At 36.4% G+C, this 19,048-nt stretch overlaps 1 protein-coding gene across 11 annotated transcripts in view; it reads left to right on the top strand.

Moving 5' to 3' along the window:
- Nucleotides 1-19,048, top strand: part of Nckap5 (NCK associated protein 5) — a 969,537-nt gene that overhangs the window by 505,281 nt on the left and 445,208 nt on the right. For all 11 annotated transcript variants that reach the window (XM_046447215.2, XM_046446521.2, XM_058581637.1 and 8 more), the window contains one exon: nucleotides 9,694-9,827. In XM_046447215.2, coding sequence (XP_046303171.1) covers nucleotides 9,694-9,827 — 134 coding nt within the window. The remainder of the gene's footprint in view (nucleotides 1-9,693; nucleotides 9,828-19,048) is intronic.

The following is a 19,048-nucleotide window of genomic DNA, read 5'->3' as shown; positions in this document are numbered from 1 at the left end:
CAGAAATGCCTTTGATTTATGGGTGTTGATTTTGTATCCTGCTTCTTTGGTGAGTTCATTTACTAGTTCTAAAAGTTTTCTGGTGGAATTTTTTGGGTCTTCTAGGTATAGAATCATATCATCAGCAAATAGTGCTAATTTGAGTTCTTTTTCTATCCATATCCTTTTAATTTCTTTCATCTGTCTAATTGCTCTGACCAGTGTTTCAAGAACTATGTTAAATAAAAATGATGAAAGAGGGCATCCTTGTCTGGTTCTAGTTTTTAGAGGGAATGCTTTTAATTTTTATTCATTTAGAATAAGGTTGACCTGGGGCTTAGCAAAGGGAGCTCTTATGATATTGAGATATGTTTCTGTTGTCCCTAGTTCCTCTAGTGTTTTGAACATGAAGGGGTGCTGTATTTTGTTGAATGCTTTTCCTTCATCTATTAAGATGATTATATGATTCTTATCTTTAAGGCTATTGATGTGATGAATTACATTTGTTGATTTCCCTATGTTGAACCACCCTTGTATCCCTGGGATGAACCCCACTTGATTGTGGTGCATTATCTTTTTGATATGTTTTTGTATTTGATTTGGCAGAATATTATTGAGAGTTTTTACATCTATGTTCGTTAGAGATATTGATATGAAGATTTCTTTCTTTGATGTGTTTTTATCTGGTTTTGGAATCAGGGTGATATTGGCCTCATAAAATGAGTTTGGAAGTGCTCCCTCTTTTTCTATTTTCTGAAATAAATTGAAGAGTATTGGTATTAGTTCTTCATTATCGGTCTTTTAGAACTCAGCTGTGTATTCATCTGGTCCTGGGCTTTTCTTGGTCAGTAGGCTTATGATGGCATCTTATATTTCCTTGCTTGAAATTGATCTGCTTAAATTGTGTATATTATCCTGATTCAATTTGGGCAAGTCATGTGACTCTAGAAATTTGTCAATGCCTTCGATATTTTCTATTTTATTGGAGTACAAGTTTTCAAAATAATTTCTAATTATTTCTGTATTTCTCTAGTGGCTGTTGTGATACTTCCTTTTTCATCACGAATGTTAGTAATTTGATTTTTCTCTCTCCTTCGTTAGCATGGCTAAGAGTTTGTCAATTTTATTTATTTTTTTGAAGAACCAACTTTTTTGTTTTGTCAATTTTTTCAAGTGTTTCTTTTGTTTCAATTTCATTGATTTCAGCTCTGATTTTAATTATTTCCTTTCTTCTACTGTTTTTGGTGTTAATTTGTTCTTCATTTTCTAGGGCTTTGAGATGTAATGTTAGGTAATTTATTTGTTGATTTTTTCTTCTTTTAAGAAATGAACTCCATGCAATCAACTTTCCTCTTAGTACTGCCTTCATAGTGTCCCAGAGATTTTGATATGTTGTATCAATGTTCTCATTTACCTCTAAGAGTTTTTAAATTTCTTTTTTGATATCTTTTGCAAACCATTGTTCATTCAGTAGCATATTATTTAGTCTCCAGGTGTTGGAGTAGTTTTTATTTTTTATTTTATCATTGATTTCTAATTTCACTCAATTATGATCTCATAGAATGCAGGGTAGTATCTCTACTTTTTTGTATTAATAGTTGCTTTGAGTGTAATACATGGTCTATTTTAGAGAAGGATCCATGTGCTGCTGAGAAGAAAGTGTATTCTCTCGTTGAAGGATGAAATATTATGTATGTCTGTTAAGTCTAAGTTATTGATTGCATTATTGAGTTCTATAGTTTCTTTTGTTCAGCTTTTGTTGAAAGATCTATCCAGTGGTGAAAAAGGTGTGTTAAAGTCACCCTGAATTATTGTGTTGTGGTGTATTTGACTCTTGAACTTGAGAAAGTTTTTTTTTTTTTTTATGAACATAGATGCTCCATTGTTTGGGGCATATAAATTTATAATTGCTATGTCTTGTTGGTGTATGGTTTCCTTGAGCAGTATGAAATGTCCTTCTTTATTTCATTAACTTTAGCTTAAAGTCTAATTTATTTGATATGAGGATGGAAACCCCTGCTTGCTTCTGCATTCCATGTGAGTGATATGATTTTTCCCAACCTTTTACCTTCAGTCTGTGTATATCTTTTCCTATGTGATGAGTCTCTTTGAGATATTGTTGGGTCTTTTTTCCCCCTTTTTTTCATCTAATAGGCTAGCCAATGTCTATTGACTGGTGAGTTTAGGCCATTAACATTCAGGGTTATTATTGAGACATGATTTGTATTCCCAGCCATTTTTATTACTTAACTTGACTTGGATTCTCCTTTGCTTAGTTTTTCCTTTAGTGTAATACCTCCCTCTGATGATTTTCATTGTTGTTTTTCATTTCTTCTTCATAGAATATTTTGCCAAGGATGTTCTGTAGTACAAGTTTTCTAGCTGTAAATTCTTTTAATTTTTACTTATCATGGAAAGTTTTTATTGCATCATCAAATCTAAAGCTTAATTTTGCTGAATACAAAATTCTTGGTTGGCATCCATTTTCTTTCAAAGATTGATATGTTATTCCAGGATATTCTAGCTTTCAGGGTCTGCGTTGAAAAACCTGCACATAATTTGTTTCCCCCTATATATAATCTCATTCCTTTCTCTCATGGCTTTTAATATTCTCTCCTTATTCTGTATATTAGACATTTTCATTATAATATGCCTTGGTGTGGATCTGTTGTGGTTTTGTATATTTGGTGTCCTATTATAAGCCTCTTGAATTTGGTTTTCCAATTCTTTCTTCATGTTTGGAAAATTTTCTGATATTATTTCATTGAATAGGTTGTTTATTCCTTTGGTTTAGAACTCTATCCTTCCTCTATCCCAATAACTCTTAAATTTGGTCTTTTTATGATATCCCATATTTCTTGAATGTTCTAATCATGACTTTTTACCATTTTCACTGTGTGCTCTACATTCTTTTCAAGATTATATATTTTGTCTATTGTCTGAGGTCCTGTCTTCAAAGAGGTCTAATCTGTTGGTGTTGATTTCAATTGAACTTTTAATTTGGTTTATTGCTTCTTTAATTTCAAAAATTTCTGTTTGGTTTTTCTTTAGAACCTCTATCTCCCTATTGGAGTAATCTTTTGCTTTCTGTATTTGTTTATATAGATTTTGTCGAAATGATCTTTTGATGCCTGTATTTGCTCTCTTATATCATTCTTTAATTCACAGAACATTTTAATTATGTACATCCTACGCTCCTTCTGTCATTTCATCTGCTGTGCTGGCCATGGATTCTAATAATGTGATATTTTGATTTGTTGGGGGCACTTTGTTCCCTTGTCTTTTCACATTGATTGTGTGTCTTCCCTTCTAGAACTGTGGATCCAAGGTATTACCATTTTTACCTTATAGGCTTATAGTTCCCCTGTAGGGTTCCAGTACCTCTCCTTTGAGGGTTAGGACAATGTTAACAGATTCCAATATAAACAATATATCACCTAAAAACAAATAGTTGCTAATAGACATTTATAGTTTGGTCACAATGTACAGAAATAGTGAATTCAATTATTATCTACAATATAATCAGTAGGTTTGTAAAAGGGTTTATAGTTTCTGGTGGTGGACAAAGAACCTGGGGGTGAGGTGTAGGAAGATATGCCAAGGATGGAGGAGGTAAGGATATAGAGTTGTTATATCTTAGGAAGTGTGAAAGAGAAATCTAAAGAAGAAAGTTAGCAGCAGGAGAATAGAGAGGACATAATTTTGAGTAGACAAGTAAGAGGGAAGACAGAAGAGTACACAAAACAAACACCCATATATTTTAAGAAAAATAAAAAATGTTAAATTAGTAAAACTTGGAAAAAAAGAAAAAATAACCACAACAACAAAAAAGAAAATATACAACACAACTGAAATATACTATTCAGTTGTCTCAGACCTCAGTATCCTAATTCATGGAAAGTACTTGGTTTCACATATGTTGGGGATATGAAGGCTGGAGAATAAAGAGGGAGAAGAAACAAAAAAAAATCTCAAAAGAAGAAACAAGGGTTGTTTTGGTTGGAGATCAATATCTTTTCTGCTTCCTTTTTTTTATCTAATTGGTGGGGTTGTTTGTTGTTAGCTGGTATCTCTGCCCACAGGATGGTGAAGGTAACCAGGGAGGGAGGGTTTTTCCTGGATAGAGAGCACCTGGAAATGGGGTCTGGCACCAGTCAGTCCCTGAAGGGAAACTGCACCTCAGGGATCTCTTTTTGGGCCTGTTCCTGTGATGTGATTGCCTGGTCTTATCTCCTTATCTCTATATAATTCTCACCCTCTCCTTTACTTCTTCCTAATAAGGAACCTTTCTCTCTGGGGCTCTTATGTGTGGCACTTTGGGTGCCCTCTGCACCTGCCCTGCTGACAGCTGTTTTTTATTTTTTTTTTGTTGGGCAGGCACTGTGCCAAGTTAGCAGCTGCTGGAGAGAAGGGGAAGTTAGAAACTGGGTACCTGTCCAGCCAGAGTTCCAAACTGGGAGTTGCCCTTACTAAAGATGGTGATGAAGGTGATCCAAGATGGAGGTGTTTGCTTTCAGCGATGAGCTGTTGGGTTGGGTGAGGGGAGCCAGGCGATGGTGTTGGACCATGAGTTCAGAGACTGGGTCTGTGGCATGCAGCATGTGCTGTGGCTGTCTAGAGAGCCTGTGTGTAGTTCCCGGGTGTAGGCGGACTATAGCACATAGGGGACTATCTCCTTTGCTGCACAGTCCCAATATGGAGGTGATGGGGGTGCCCCAGGTTGGTTGATGGGGGTCCACACAGGAGTGGCGGCTGGGGATCCTGTGCGTGGGTAGCCTCCAGGTGTCCTGTGTGGGAGCTGCATCCTGGATTTCTACTCAGATGGGTGGCCGAATGTTCTGTGGGAGTGCTGATGCTGGTGGTCCCGCTCAGGTACCAGGTAGTCCTACGTGGGCAAATAATTGGGAAACCTACTCTGATGCCCAGTCCTGGAATCCTGCATGGTCATGGTGGCTGTGATTCCTGTGCGGAAGCAGGAATATCCCTCGAAGAGAAGCAGTATTCTCACTTGTTGAGTCCCAAGTCATGGAGCGACACAGAATGCTGCCTCCTTCTGGCCAGCCACCTTAGATCGGCCTACCCAGGGTTATTACTGTTTCTCCTATGATTCTTTGATCTACGTATTATTCATCACAAGTATTATGATTAGGAGTTTTGCAACTTGAACACATTTCAAGAATTTTTTAAAAAAAGAAACATTGTGAAAACTATTCTGTATGTCATCACACATCTCTCAAGCATCAGGTCACTGCAGAACACATGGAGAAAACTACTGCTTCCTTGTATTCACTAAGCAGGACTCACAGAGGTGTGCCTTGGGCAGATGTGGGTGGGGCCTGTCCTGTAATGGTGGAAATTTTACTTAACAAGGTGGCCATGGATGGTGGAGCTAGAATTTGCACACCAAGTAAAGAAAATTCCTGCCTTTCAATCTTTTTTTTTCACTTTGCCAATATCACCACCCACTGATGTAATGAGAGTCACCAAATATAATTAGACTTAGGATAGAGGTACAGATTGACTTTTTATATTTGAAATCAAGTGTTCATATTTTAATTTCTCCCTGAGGGTTTGGCACACCATACATCAGACCATCTGTTTGAAATTATACTTCATAATGGGGTTAAAAAATATCTTTTAAGAAAGGCCAAATAAAGAGTTGTATACATTGTAGATGGGATCCATAATAATTAGCTTCTTTATTCTCATATTAAAATTTACATTAATATTGTGGGAAAGACATTTTAATGTATGATATGAATTGAAATACATTTTTAATTTTTTAAAAGATGTATTACTAGAATATTTCTCTAATATGTAATGATCATTAAAGACTAAAGTTCCTAGAGAATTTATCAAAATTAGCTGAACTACATTAGGCAATATAAACTATATCATTACATTTATTTTTTGTGCAAATTTTATTTTGCACCTAAACTTTCAATTTTTAATCTTAAAATTTTTATTATAGCCAATTCAATATAAGGGTGCAATGCATTTTTATTTCTGATCTATCATGTTTTGAAACACAGTCATGAATTCTCTGCCAAGGGTGAGCCAGACAAATGTTCTTTATCTGTTTTAAAGTATAATTAAAAGTATTGATTCCCAAAGTATTGCATTCATATAAGAATTAAAATATATCATAATTATACATTTAGTATGAAATATAGAAAGCTAATTATATTAATTAAAATCAAAATACTAATTTTACATTAATAGGAAACATCCATATTAATTTATTTTAGGACTTTCAAGCTTTTAAAATACATATTATTTTGCTATTTCCTCACAGTATCACTATGAATGCAGCTTGGGCCATTTCACTCTTCTCAATGTATAGAAAGGAATTGGCTTAAAAGAGTGAAGTGTTACATGGCCTGTCTAAAACCACTGTGTTTTAGAAGCTGGTAGGGTTCACCAGTTTCTATTTAAATATTTCCTCATTCTGTAGTTAGCCGCTAGATTCTGTTTTTTCTTCACACAATAGCCAGAATGAAATTTGCAAAAATCTTAATCAGATCCTATCACTCACATGATTAAGCCTTGGTACCAAGTGACCATTGTTTTTTTTTTTTCAGGATCCAGTCTCAAATCCTTCATAGGATGGTGGTGGTCCACCAGTGTCCAGCCTCTACTGTTTCCACCTTTATCGCATGCTGTGGCTGTTCCTTGCTCACCAGGCTTCAGCTACATGGGGCTTCTCTTTGTTCTTGCTATGTGTGACCAAGGACTCTGCCCTTGCTGCCCACTCTGCCTGGCATGCTGATCCTTTATCTTCACCATTAAGCACTGAGTGATCACAGAGGTTTTGGTGTCAATGCTACTCACTCAAAGAAGCCTTCCTCTAATCCACCGCACCACATCAATTCCTCTTGCTTCGACAAACCTTTAATTACTCATTAGTTGAAAATGACATGTTTTCCTTTGTGGTAGTTTCTTTGGCACCTGCCACTGCTCTGTTAGTCTATTGGAGTCAGAATCATGCCTCTTTGGTTCATTGCTACCCTCCAGAGCTGGTCAAGTGTTTGGCACATAGTAGCAGCTCAGGGAACACATAAGTTCTAAGAGAATGAATGAATCCATTTGGTGGTACATAGTTCTTTTCCCCTTTATTAAATGAGGGAATTATCAGAATTTTCTCCTTCCTGGGAATGTGCATATAGAAATGACTTCTGATACTTGAATGATTTAGGCAACTGTTAAAACATTAGTAGAACAGTTGTTTTTTTTTTTTAATAAAATGAGTTAGAAGCTAGAATCTCCTCCCTTTGAGGTTTAATTAGAGGATAGCTTAATTAGCATGAGTTAATGCAAGTTCTGTTGCTAAGTGAGGGCTATGATTTATAAACAAAGACTTGGACTTAAGATATGATTTGTAGAACAAAGACTTGGACTTAAGATATCCTTTGGTTTTTATGTTTGATTCTTTGTGATTCATTCAACTCTTTGCTTGTCCTTGGATAGGGAAAGTGCTTTGGAATTCTGCTCTTAATTCTGATTCCTTTTTTCTCTATCATGATGTACAGTCTGCCCAGCTATAACAAGGCATATACATTTCTAAAAATCACTGCGCTCTGCAAAACCACACAATAGAAACCATAAGGCAGGGAATGTGACTAGGAATGCGATACTAAAAATTTTGTCAGTGACACCTTAAAAAAAAAAGAAACTAATAAAAATGGTAGTGGAGTTTTCCATGCGTTAAATGGTTAAGAAATACATAAAAACTGCAATGAATTTGACATTTTACCTTGAAAAAGACCTACAGTTGACTTGTGGGTGTGGGCGTCAAAAGCCATGCAGCTGCTAAGTTATCATAAAGTGAGCGCAGAATGATTGTGGCTCATGATGTGCACAGTGGACTGAGGTCTGTTTGAAATGTGTGTATTTTGTGTGTTTCTATGCAACTTGGGTCAGCAGGGTACAATATTTTTCTCATGAATGAAGTTGGGCAGAAGCAAATGTGAGATTTGTGTCATGCTCAAGTTGTTCCCTGATTTATCAATTGCACTGGAACAAATTTGTACTTTTAAGAGAAGTATAACAGCAGATCTGACTCAAGTGAGTCCACAAAGAAAAGAATGTTGATTGTGTGTAGTAACTGAGTATTTTTATTGGTAAAAAATGTATATAATGTAAAATTCCCATTTTAGCCATTTGTACCAAGTTAGCCTAATTCTTTGCTAAGACCAACAATTTTTTTCCTTTCCAAAGCTTTCAGAATATCACATTCTAAAGTGTCAGTATAAAATTTTGATTTTTTTCTGATGTTGATAAAAGTAACTGATTTGGGAGTTAAAAATTGATTAAGGACTTAACAAAAAAGATTGCTTCACAATTGATAAGTGAATGTTTCCAGTAATACTATTAGGTCATGTGCTAAATGTAAAAATTGCATTTGCTCTTACAATCTACTCATCATGTCCAACAGATGTTTATCCAGCTGAAAAATTATGACAAATGTATATGGAAAATAACAACAGCATAACATTAAAGGTGTTAAGTATAGTAGGCACTATTGGAATCCAAGGAAGGGAGAGAATGATGGTCTGGTGAGGAAGAATTCCAGAAGGTGTGGCTATAGCTGAGCCTTAGAAAGGCCCTTGGCTTCCAATGGAGACCTTAGAGAGTATTTGAAGCAGAAGCGAGGACATGATCAAAGGTGCAGAGGAAGGGGGATGTGTAGGCATTTTTAGAGGATAATGATTTATTTCTAGATGAGACTCTGATATTTTCTTCAGGACAAATTCCCCCTCATAAGTTAGAACTAAAGAAAATTCATCTTTTGTGTCACTTTCTATGAGTACGCCCCATGTGATGGATCACATTTAACCCTGAGTAATCCATGCGACAGAGTAATAGAATTTGATTTATGGCAACATAGAAGTCTCTTCTTCTCTTCTTTCCTGTTAGTAATTTATGTTCCTCATAATAAAACTATGCATCTTTGGTTTTATCATAGAATTACATATTCTTATAGAAAGTGCTCAATTTAGTAGCAGCAGTAAGTACGGCATGCTTAAAAATGGCAACAAGAATAACAGAATTCATACAAAACAAAAAGAGAATAGCTAAATCAATTTTATAAGGAGGATCTAAGCCCTTGCAGAACCAACTACTCTGAGTCAGTCTGTCTTTTGATCCATAGTCTCCATTGGTAAAATGATCTATTTATCTAGAATTATAAAAACAGTGGGTGATTTGGCTTATTTTTATCTCTGAAAACCTCATATGGCAAAATTAAAACTCATTCATTGTCTTGTAAACTTGAAGGTTTTTGTCCTTTTATGAAAACAGTAATATAAAGAATATGGCAGAGATTGAGAACATGAAATAATTTTGAATAGGTATAATGCTCCTATTAATTATTATCTGAATTATTTTGCTTTCGATAGTATATTAGGGTCATCATTCTTCATCGAAAGCAACTTGGTTTAGGGGAAATCATAAAATTTTGGAATTAAATCATCCACTACTCAAAATCTGTTACCTTTTGGTCTCTGAAGTTGGATACATCATTTACATCTCACTGATCCTTAGTTCCCTGGTCTCTAACAATAGATAAATAACAGAATCTATTTCATGGGGTTGTCACTGGGATGAAATGAACACATATGACGCTCACGCTAGCACTTAGGGACCAACAGCTATTACTAGTTATTTTTTTGTCCTAAATACATTTTTGAAAGTTCTTCCCTGTGTCTTTCATAGCATGAGAAGCTGATACATGAACTGGAAGAGGAGAGACACTTGCGTCTTCAAAGTGAGAAGCGGTTGCGGGAGGTGACCCTTGAGTCAGAGCGCAACAGAGTTCAGATGCGCGGTCTGCAGCGGCAGTTCTCCAGGTACTGTTCTTGACTGAGAGGTGTCCCTTCGTGCACCGTTGGGTTAGGTTTTCATTGCTCAAGCTGATTTTCTAACAATTTAAATTTTCTATTTTGACTAAGCCATCCTATGACATCTGGGCTAATTTTCTGAAACTTTTCACTTACCCTTGAAGTAGTCCTGGCTATATTGACACTGGTGGCCTGCTTTTTGCCCCAGTGGCTTCTCAAAAGGTCTTTTGTGAGTATGCGTTGTCTTTGGGACCTATAACCATGTCCAGTGTCAGATCAGTCAGAGAAATGAGATTGTGCTTGTCATCCCAGTCCTAGTAGGTGAGTGTGGATCTAATCATTCAGGAAAAAAATCATTTAGGGCTGTCATAGCTCAGTGGTGGAGCGCTTTCCTAGTATGTGTGAGGCACTGGGTTTGATCCTCAGCACCACATAAAAATAAATAAAAGAAAGTAAAGATATTATATCCATCTAAAACTAAAACAAAAAGTTTTAAAAAAGAAAAAAAACTTATTTATGTGTGCTAAAGAAAACAAAGCAAAATAAAACAGTGCATTCCTTTTTTTTTTTTTTTTTTTTTTGAAAACAATATATTCCTTTCTTTTAAAAAGATGTAACTAGCTGAGAGCGGTGGCACACAAGGATCGAAAGTTCAGATCCAGCCTCAGCCACATTGTGAGGCCCTAAGCAACTCTGTGAGACCCTGTCTCTAAATAAAATATTAAAAAGGGCTGGGAATGTAGCTCAGTGGTTGAGCGCCTCTGGTTTAAATTTCTGGAATCAAAACTTAAAAAAAAAAAAAAAAAAAAGATATAACTAAAATTTGAAGGGAGGATTCTGAAAAAGGAGCTGTTTTTAGATTTGATTCTGGCATAGTTAGAATCTTTCAACTGCAATTATAGTTAATATGGGGCCAGGTGACAGTTCAACCCATTATGTTAAAATCTATTCAGTTACATGGGGAAAAAAATAAAACTTGTACATTTATATTCCTTAGACCAGATACAGGGCCCCGGTGAGGGACAATATGCTTTCATTTCTATTTTTCACCATTTATAAAATCAGGAAAATAATTTGTTTCACTTCTCCAACATGAACTTATCCCAAGCAGTATCATGTTTGGACAGTTGCTTTACAAGGCTTTGCCAGTGAACTGTTAGGAATCTTGCCTTTAACTTGTCACTGGGATTTGTTTGATTATAGATTAGTGTTTGATGCTATAGATTTACTTGTTATGAAGTTATATAATGGTAGTTTAAGTTTTTCACATGTTGCAGAGAGATCAAATTTCAGCCTTCAGGTTATTTACCTCACTGTGTCTAATATGATGATTGCTGTGACTCTGGTTTAGGGGCTTCTTAAGGAACAAAGCAGGAAGAGTGGATGACTTCTCTGTGTTCAGGATCATAAGTGAACGCCCTGTTAAGCTATACAAGATCATGATACTACACAGGTGCTGTAGAAATGCACCAATCGATACTGTAACAAATCTACACTCCATCCCTCTCAGGCTGTTACTGACACTACTTTATATCCTCAATTTTTCTTCCATTTGATGGAAATGCTCATCAGTGTCCCAACTGGAAATAATAATAGATTCCCCCCAAACCAACTTTAAAAGAAGTATCATTTTTTTTAATACTTGCCATTTTAATGATACAGGAAAGGAGGAGGCAGATCTTGCTTTTTTTCAGTGTCTAATCGAGATGTCTCTATATTCAAGCTATTGATTTCCATGATGTGAGACACATGGCACAGTGAATTATTTTCATATGATGCCGGGTCATCTGCTGTACATCAAATGACAATCCTATACAGATTTGAATTATAGAAGAGCAAAATTGTATCCTAAGCTGAAAGAAAAGATAATTATATGTATGATAAATAGTGGTTGATTCTACATACTGCTTTTGTGAGGATTTTTTTCCCCAGTATAATCAGTTTTCTTATGTAAACCTTCATTGAAACTGAAAAGTTCAAGTCCAATTACAGCTAGACAACTAATATAAATCAGTGAAAGATGGAGGGGGATAAGCATAAATAAGAGATAAGATAATTACAGTATAATTTGGGGAGATCTAATGAACCACATCTGATAGCCTTTCATAGTTTAAATTTTGGTTTTGAAGATATTTCTACTAATGCTTATTTAAATAATCCTGTTAATTTAAGTCTTTATAAAATTTTCAGTATTACAGAATATGCCCTCAGACATGTTTAGCATTTAAATGTTCATATAATTTATATGATCCAAACTATTACATTGAATTAAAATTTTTATATTCATAATTTTATCACTTTTACTCTGGGTTGATCAGTTCATTTGGTATGGGGTTATTATTTGGGATGCGGACATAATTTGTTCATGAGCTGAGGTTTCCTTTTAAGATTGTTCATAATCTCCTATCTCAAAGAATGTGGCATGGCTTACAATAAAAGGTAGATTTACAGTAATGCTGGAAAAATAAAAGCAGAAAATAAAGATCACAAAAGGAGAATGTCAAGTAGGCATAGTCACATAGCCCAACAAGTTTTCTGAGAATGAGTGGCTAACATGTTGCAAAGGAAAACACGAGAGGCCTGTAATTGTTATATCATAGTCAAAGGCTACTGTTTCCTAATAGAGGAACACTATCTATGGAAATAAGTTCATAATAGAATGTATCAGATAGGGCTCTTCATAGGAGACATTGATGGACACAATAGACATTGGTTCAAGATGATGAAAATTAGGATAATTCTGAAGAATATTACTACTTCCACTATGTCACTTAAGTCTGAAAAGTTAAACAGTTTATGAATTTTGTAATACATGAAGTAAGAATATTGGGTTTATGTCTGAAGGATCACTTGAAATAAGAACTTTTCTATTGCCCAATGCTCTTAAGTCAACCACTGTATGTACTTTCTATTTTTTTTTCCATAGAGCAATAAGATACAGATGCCTGAGTTTGGTTGTACGAAGGGTTTCTTGGTGTATTTGATAGCATAATAAATAGGGGAGCCTTTAATATAGCACTTAACGGCTTCCAATTTCAGCTTCAGAGATAATATGAGGCAATGGAGAAGGAACTGAATAAAAAGTCAGATACTGAACAGTTAGGGGCATGTGGGAGATGGTATTCTTCAGATGCCGGGATGAGTGATTGAAGAAAGCAAGTCTAGGTTCTGGTTTATGAAATTTCAGCTGTGTGCTAGGCCTGATGGCTTGAAGACACACAGCAAACCTGAACATTTGTGATTATCTGTATTAATGAGTAATAGGGTCACTTACGATAAAAATACATAAAGGTGTTTGAGTGAGTGAGCGGTTCCCTTTATATCACCATCAAATTTCCATCCATGATGCCTTTCTCCCTCTTGACATCTGATTAGGGTATGATGAACAGCAATGGTCCAAACTTTGGACAATAAAAGAAAAAGAATATGCAATCAGAAACCACATAATCATCTCTAAACTCATAAATCAGAAATTCCCTACATGGAGAGGGTTGTAGACAAATATAACAAACTTCTTCTGACCATTTATATTCCTTAATGTAAATGCAGAGAAGGAAAAAAAAATAGATACTTTCAAATTAAGCCCTCCCCACTGTTGACAGAACCCTTTTAATAAGGGGTACCTGAGGCAGGTTGGTGGTGTCATGAGGGCCTTCTCTTGCTGCTGTTGTTATTTGGGGATATAAATTAAAGATGCTTTCCAGATGTGATTGTGATTGCTTAACCACTGTCTGGAGGAATACATGGCTGGGCATATTTTATGAGGGATTCGTTTTGTAATCATCTGTAATTCCAGACTCTCTTCCCACCCTGAATGCTTGTTGGAATTGTGCTTGTGTCGCCTGCCAGCTTAGTGGTGTAGACTGAGGCTATGTCACTGCCTTCTGGTCTGCGTAAAGAAATAATAGTTTAGCCCAAGCCTCTTTATCCATTGGAGTTAATGAACTGTTTGCACAACAGCTAGATTCATTGGGAGGAGCATATTCAGGAACATCACCTCCAAGTTGGGTGGGATTTGTTGACTTGTAATAATAGCTATTTTAAAAAATAGGCTTGTGAAGACCTAAGCATTTCTACAAGTACTGATTTTATATAGACCATATACATAATCATATGTACAACACCATATTATAACATAACTGTAAATGAGAGAAATTTTGTCCAGTCTCAGGACAGCCAGATTTCAGACTTAGTAATGGATTATGCTGATGCATGAATAGTCATGAATAGTCAGATGAAATTAATGATTGACACATTTGAAACTTTAAATTAGAATTGTTCTGGCAGATACGCCAGATACACCGCCACCTGGCTGCCACACTTGAGAAACCCTCTTTGGTTAGCAAACTGTATCACATTGGAAGTTTCAGGAATTCTTTATATTCCTTAATGTAAATGCAGAGAAGGAAAAAAAAAAAAACAGATACTTTCAAATTAAGCTCTCCCCACTGTTTACAGGGCCCTTTTAATAAAGGGTACCTGAGGCAGGTAGTGGTATCTTTAGGGCCGTTTATACACCAGGCATTGTACATCTAAGCAATGGGAACAATTAGGTTTTGTCATTCTTAATTATCCAGAATAGTTAAAAATCAACCAAGTCCATTCCAGGCTTTCCCCAGGATTTCTCTGCCCCTGTTCTGTCCTTCCCCCTGATGCTGTGGTCTGCTGCCTTGGAGCTGTCTCTTTGCTTACTGTAATAGGGATTCTCCTGTCGTAGTTGATTGCTATGCTTAAGTGCAGTCTGCTGCCTGCTGAACTTCAAGGAGCCATAAACGGGGAATGGTTTCACCACTTGACTTGTTTGCTGGTTGCTGTTCACATTATGGGCTCTCAGAGACTTTATGAAATCCTAGGGTTCATATTCTGCTGCCCATTCTGAAGCTGTAGGCACCTGGCATAGAAGTGAGTGTGAAAGAGGATAATATGCCCTTAAATGTGCTACCCACGTACTCCATTCTGCCTCTATATCTGTCTGGTACATTAAAAGAACATTTTCTCTGCATCTTTAGAAGGAGTGAAATACAACAAGATGAAAAAAGCTGCCAATTGACCTTTGGACAATCAACAGCTCTTCTGTTCCTCTTCTACATTTGTTCCCATCTCAGACCGTTCATCAACTTTAACTCATCTCTGTGGCCGGCTCTCCTGAGTGCCTTGTTCCTCCTGATGAATATAGAGGGCAATTTTCTATTGATTTGGAGTTGCTATTTCCACACCATCAGCAATATTTCTGGCTGAGACTTTTCATAAAAATGGGGGCCCTCTCATCTGCCACTCTGTGTAAATCTACCAGGTTTAAAATGGCAAAGCAGTGTTGGTCCAAGGATAGAGTTCCATCAAATTACAACAGATGAAAGAAAATATTTTAAATGCATATTTAAAAATGCCTGTTTAACATAATACAGATCATGTTTTGATGTCAGCAGTGTATATCTCAGTGATCTAGCATGTAAGCTCTCACTTGAACAAACGGGGGAGGGGTGAAACCAACTATGTGCAGAACTAGAAAGAAAAGCTATTTTCAGCTCCCTGGGTAACTACTGACTTACCGAATATGGAACATTCCTTTATTCCTTTGTACTTCTGTTTATGCCTTAAAAGTGTTGACATAGTCACACATTTCTTCTTAAATTCCTGTTAAGAGCTACTTGTTGTTGGGCACACAACATGGAAGTTGTATCAACTATTATTCATTCCTGATAAGACACCCAATATTGATACATAGTGGAGTTTCCATTTCATTTCAAGGAGCTCTGTTCTGTTCAGTGGCTTGCGTAGGGCCTCATTTTAGTCCCACTTATATGTAGCTTAATAACTCTGGTTAAGTAATTTGACCCTTCTGGGTCTCAGTTTGTTCATTTGTAAAATGAGGAAATTGGATTGCATTATAGTTTTATAATGCTTTTTATGCTCTTTTGAAGACAGCACATTAGAAAATGAAATGCTTTTGTTTATTAGGTGAAATAATAATTATGCAGTGATAATCAGGCCTAGGAAGTTTCTGACAACGGGCTTTTTCATCTGAGTGTTGGAGTAGGCTAGCTGTCATCACAGTGTCACTCTGTAGGGCTGATGGACCATGTCTCTTTTGGTTACTTGACTGTGGAGAAGTCAAGATTAGAAAACTGCCAAGACCAGATGAAAAATTTCTTTTGAGGACGGCCAAAATTAAATTCTAAGGAACTTTCTTGGCAAAGGAAGTTAAGATGTTCTACAGTGAACATGATCTTTATCGATCTTGGCTCTGATGTTGTCTCTTTTAGGATTTATTTGAACAGGTTTGGGGGAAAAACCCTCAACAGAGAGAACTTAGTAGTAATCATAATTGTTTTCACTTCTGAATGATTTCTTTGAATAAAGACATCATAAAAATACCAGTGATGTAGTCTCTTTAGTACATATATTTTCAGGGACTAATGTGTCTCTATGTCCACCCCAATACATTCTTTTTTTTTTTTTTTTTTTTTTTTTCTGGATTTTATCTTTTTTTTTTTTTTTTAATTTTTTATTGTGGGTTGTTCAAAACATTACAAATTTCTTGACATATCATATTCCACACTTTGATTCTAGTGGGTTATGAACTCCCACCTTCACCCCATACACAGATTGCAGATTCACATCAGTTACACATCCATTGATTTACAAATTGCCATACTAGTGTCTGTTGTGCTCCGCTGCCTTTCCCATCATCCACCCTCCCCCCTCCCCACCTCTCCCCTCCCCTCCCCTCCTCTCTCTCTACCCCCTCCACTGTATAACCCTGAGGGTCTCCTTCCATTACCGTGCAATTTACCTTCTCTCTCCCTTTCCCTCCCACCTCTCATCCCTGTTAAATGTTAATCTTCTTCTCCTGTTCTTCGTCCCTACTCTGTTCTTAGTTACTTTCCTTATATCAAAGAAGACATTTGGCATTTGTTTTTTAGGGATTGGCTAGCTTCACTTAGCATAATCTGCTCTAATGCCATCCATTTCCCTGTAAATTCTATGATTTTGTCATTTTTTAATGCAGAGTAATACTCCATTGTGTATAAATGCCACATTTTTTTTATCCATTCGTCTATTGAAGGGCATCTAGGTTGGTTCCACAGTCTTGCTATTGTGAACTGTGCTGCTATGAACATCGATGTAGCAGTGTCCCTGTAGCATGCTCTTTTTAGGTCTTTAGGGAATAGACCAAGAAGGGGAATAGCTGGGTCAAATGGTGGCTCCATTCCCAGCTTTCCAAGAACTCTCCATACTGCTTTCCAAATTGGCTGCACCAATCTGCAGTCCCACCAGCAATGTACAAGTGTACCCTTTTCCCCACATCCTCGCCAGCACTTGTTGTTGTTTGACTTCCTAATGGCTGCCAATCTTACTGGAGTGAGATGGTATCTTAGGGTGGTTTTGATTTGCATTTCTCTGACAGCTAGAGATGTTGAGCATTTTTTCATGTACTTGTTGATTGACTGTATGTCCTCCTCTGTGAAGTGTCTGTTCAGGTCCTTGGCCCATTTGTTGATTGGGTTGTTTGTTCTCTTATTGTCTAATTTTTTGAGTTCTTTGTATACTCTGGATATTAGGGCTCTATCTGAAGTGTGAGGAGTAAAGATTTGTTCCCAGGATGTAGGCTCCCTATTTACCTCTCTTATTGTTTCTTTTGCTGAGAAAAAACTTCTTAGTTTGAGTAAGTCCCATTTGTTGATTCTAGTTATTAACTTTTGTGCTATGGGTGTCCTATTGAGGAATTTGGAGCCCGACCCCACCGACTGTAGATCGTAGCCAACTTTTTCTTCTATCAGACGGCGCGTCTCTGATTTGATATCAAGTTCCTTGATCCATTTTGAATTCACTTTTGTGCATGGCGAGAGAAAGGGATTCAGTTTCATTTTGTTGCATATGGATTTCCAGTTTTCCCAGCACCATTTGTTGAAGATGCTATCCTTCCTCCATTGCATGCTTTTAGCCCCTTTATCAAATATAAGATAGTTGTAGTTTTGTGGATTGGTTTCTGTGTCCTCTATTCTGTACCATTGGTCCACACGCCTGTTTTGGTACCAGTACCATGCTGTTTTTGTTACTATTGCTTTGTAGTAGAGCTTGAAGTCTGGTATCGCTATACCGCCTGATTCACACTTCTTGCTTAGCATTGTTTTTGCTATTCTGGGTCTTTTATTTTTCCATATGAATCTCATGATTGCTTTCTCTATTTCTACAAGAAATGCCATTGGGATTTTGATTGGCATTGCATTAAACCTATAGAGAACTTTTGGTAATATCGCCATTTTGATGATGTTAGTTCTGCCTATCCATGAACAGGGTATATTTTTCCATCTTCTAAGATCTTCTTCTATTTCTCTCTTTAGGGTTCTGTAGTTTTCATTGTATAAGTCTTTCACCTCTTTTGTTAGGTTGATTCCCAAGTATTTTATTTTTTTTGAAGATATTTTGAATGGAGTGGTTGTCCTCATTTCCATTTCAGAGGATTTGTCGCTGATATACAGGAATGCCTTTGATTTATGCGTGTTGATTTTAAATCCTGCCACTTTGCTGAATTCATTTATTAGCTCTAATAGTTTCTTTGTAGAGCCTTTTGGGTCTGCTAGATATAGAATCATATCATCTGCAAATAGTGATAATTTAATTTCTTCTTTTCCTATTTTTATGCCTTTAATTTCTTTCGTCTGTCTAATTGCTCTGGCCAGTGTTTCGAGAACTATGTTGAAGAGAAGTGGAGAGAGAGGGCATCCCTGTCTTGTTCCAGATTTTAGAGGGAATGCCTTCAGTTTTTCTCCATTCAGAGTAATGCTAGCCTGAGGCTTAGCATAGATTGCTTTTACAATATTGAGGTATGTTCCTGTTATCCCTAGTTTTTCTAGAGTTTTGAACATAAAGGGATGCTGTACTTTGTCAAATGCTTTTTCCGCATCTATCGAGATGATCATATGGTTCTTATTTTTAAGTCTATTGATGTGGTGAATAACATTTATTGATTTCCGTATATTGAACCAGCCTTGCATCCCAGGGATGAATCCTACTTGATCATGGTGTACAATTTTTTTTATATGTTTTTGTATCCGATTCGCCAGAATTTTATTGAGGATTTTTGCATCTAGGTTCATTAGAGATATTGGTCTGTAGTTTTCTTTCTTTGAAGTGTCTTTGTCTGGTTTAGGTATCAGGGTGATATTGGCCTCATAGAATGAATTTGGAAGTTCTCCCTCCTTTTCTATTTCCTGAAGTAGCTTGAA

This window comes from Marmota monax, unplaced genomic scaffold (genome assembly GCF_021218885.2).
Source record: "Marmota monax isolate L192 unplaced genomic scaffold, Marmota_monax_Labrador192_F-V1.1 WCK01_AAM20220418_F8-fsc00154, whole genome shotgun sequence".
Taxonomy (NCBI): Eukaryota; Metazoa; Chordata; class Mammalia; order Rodentia; family Sciuridae; genus Marmota; species Marmota monax.
This window is presented reverse-complemented; position numbering and strand designations above follow the sequence as displayed.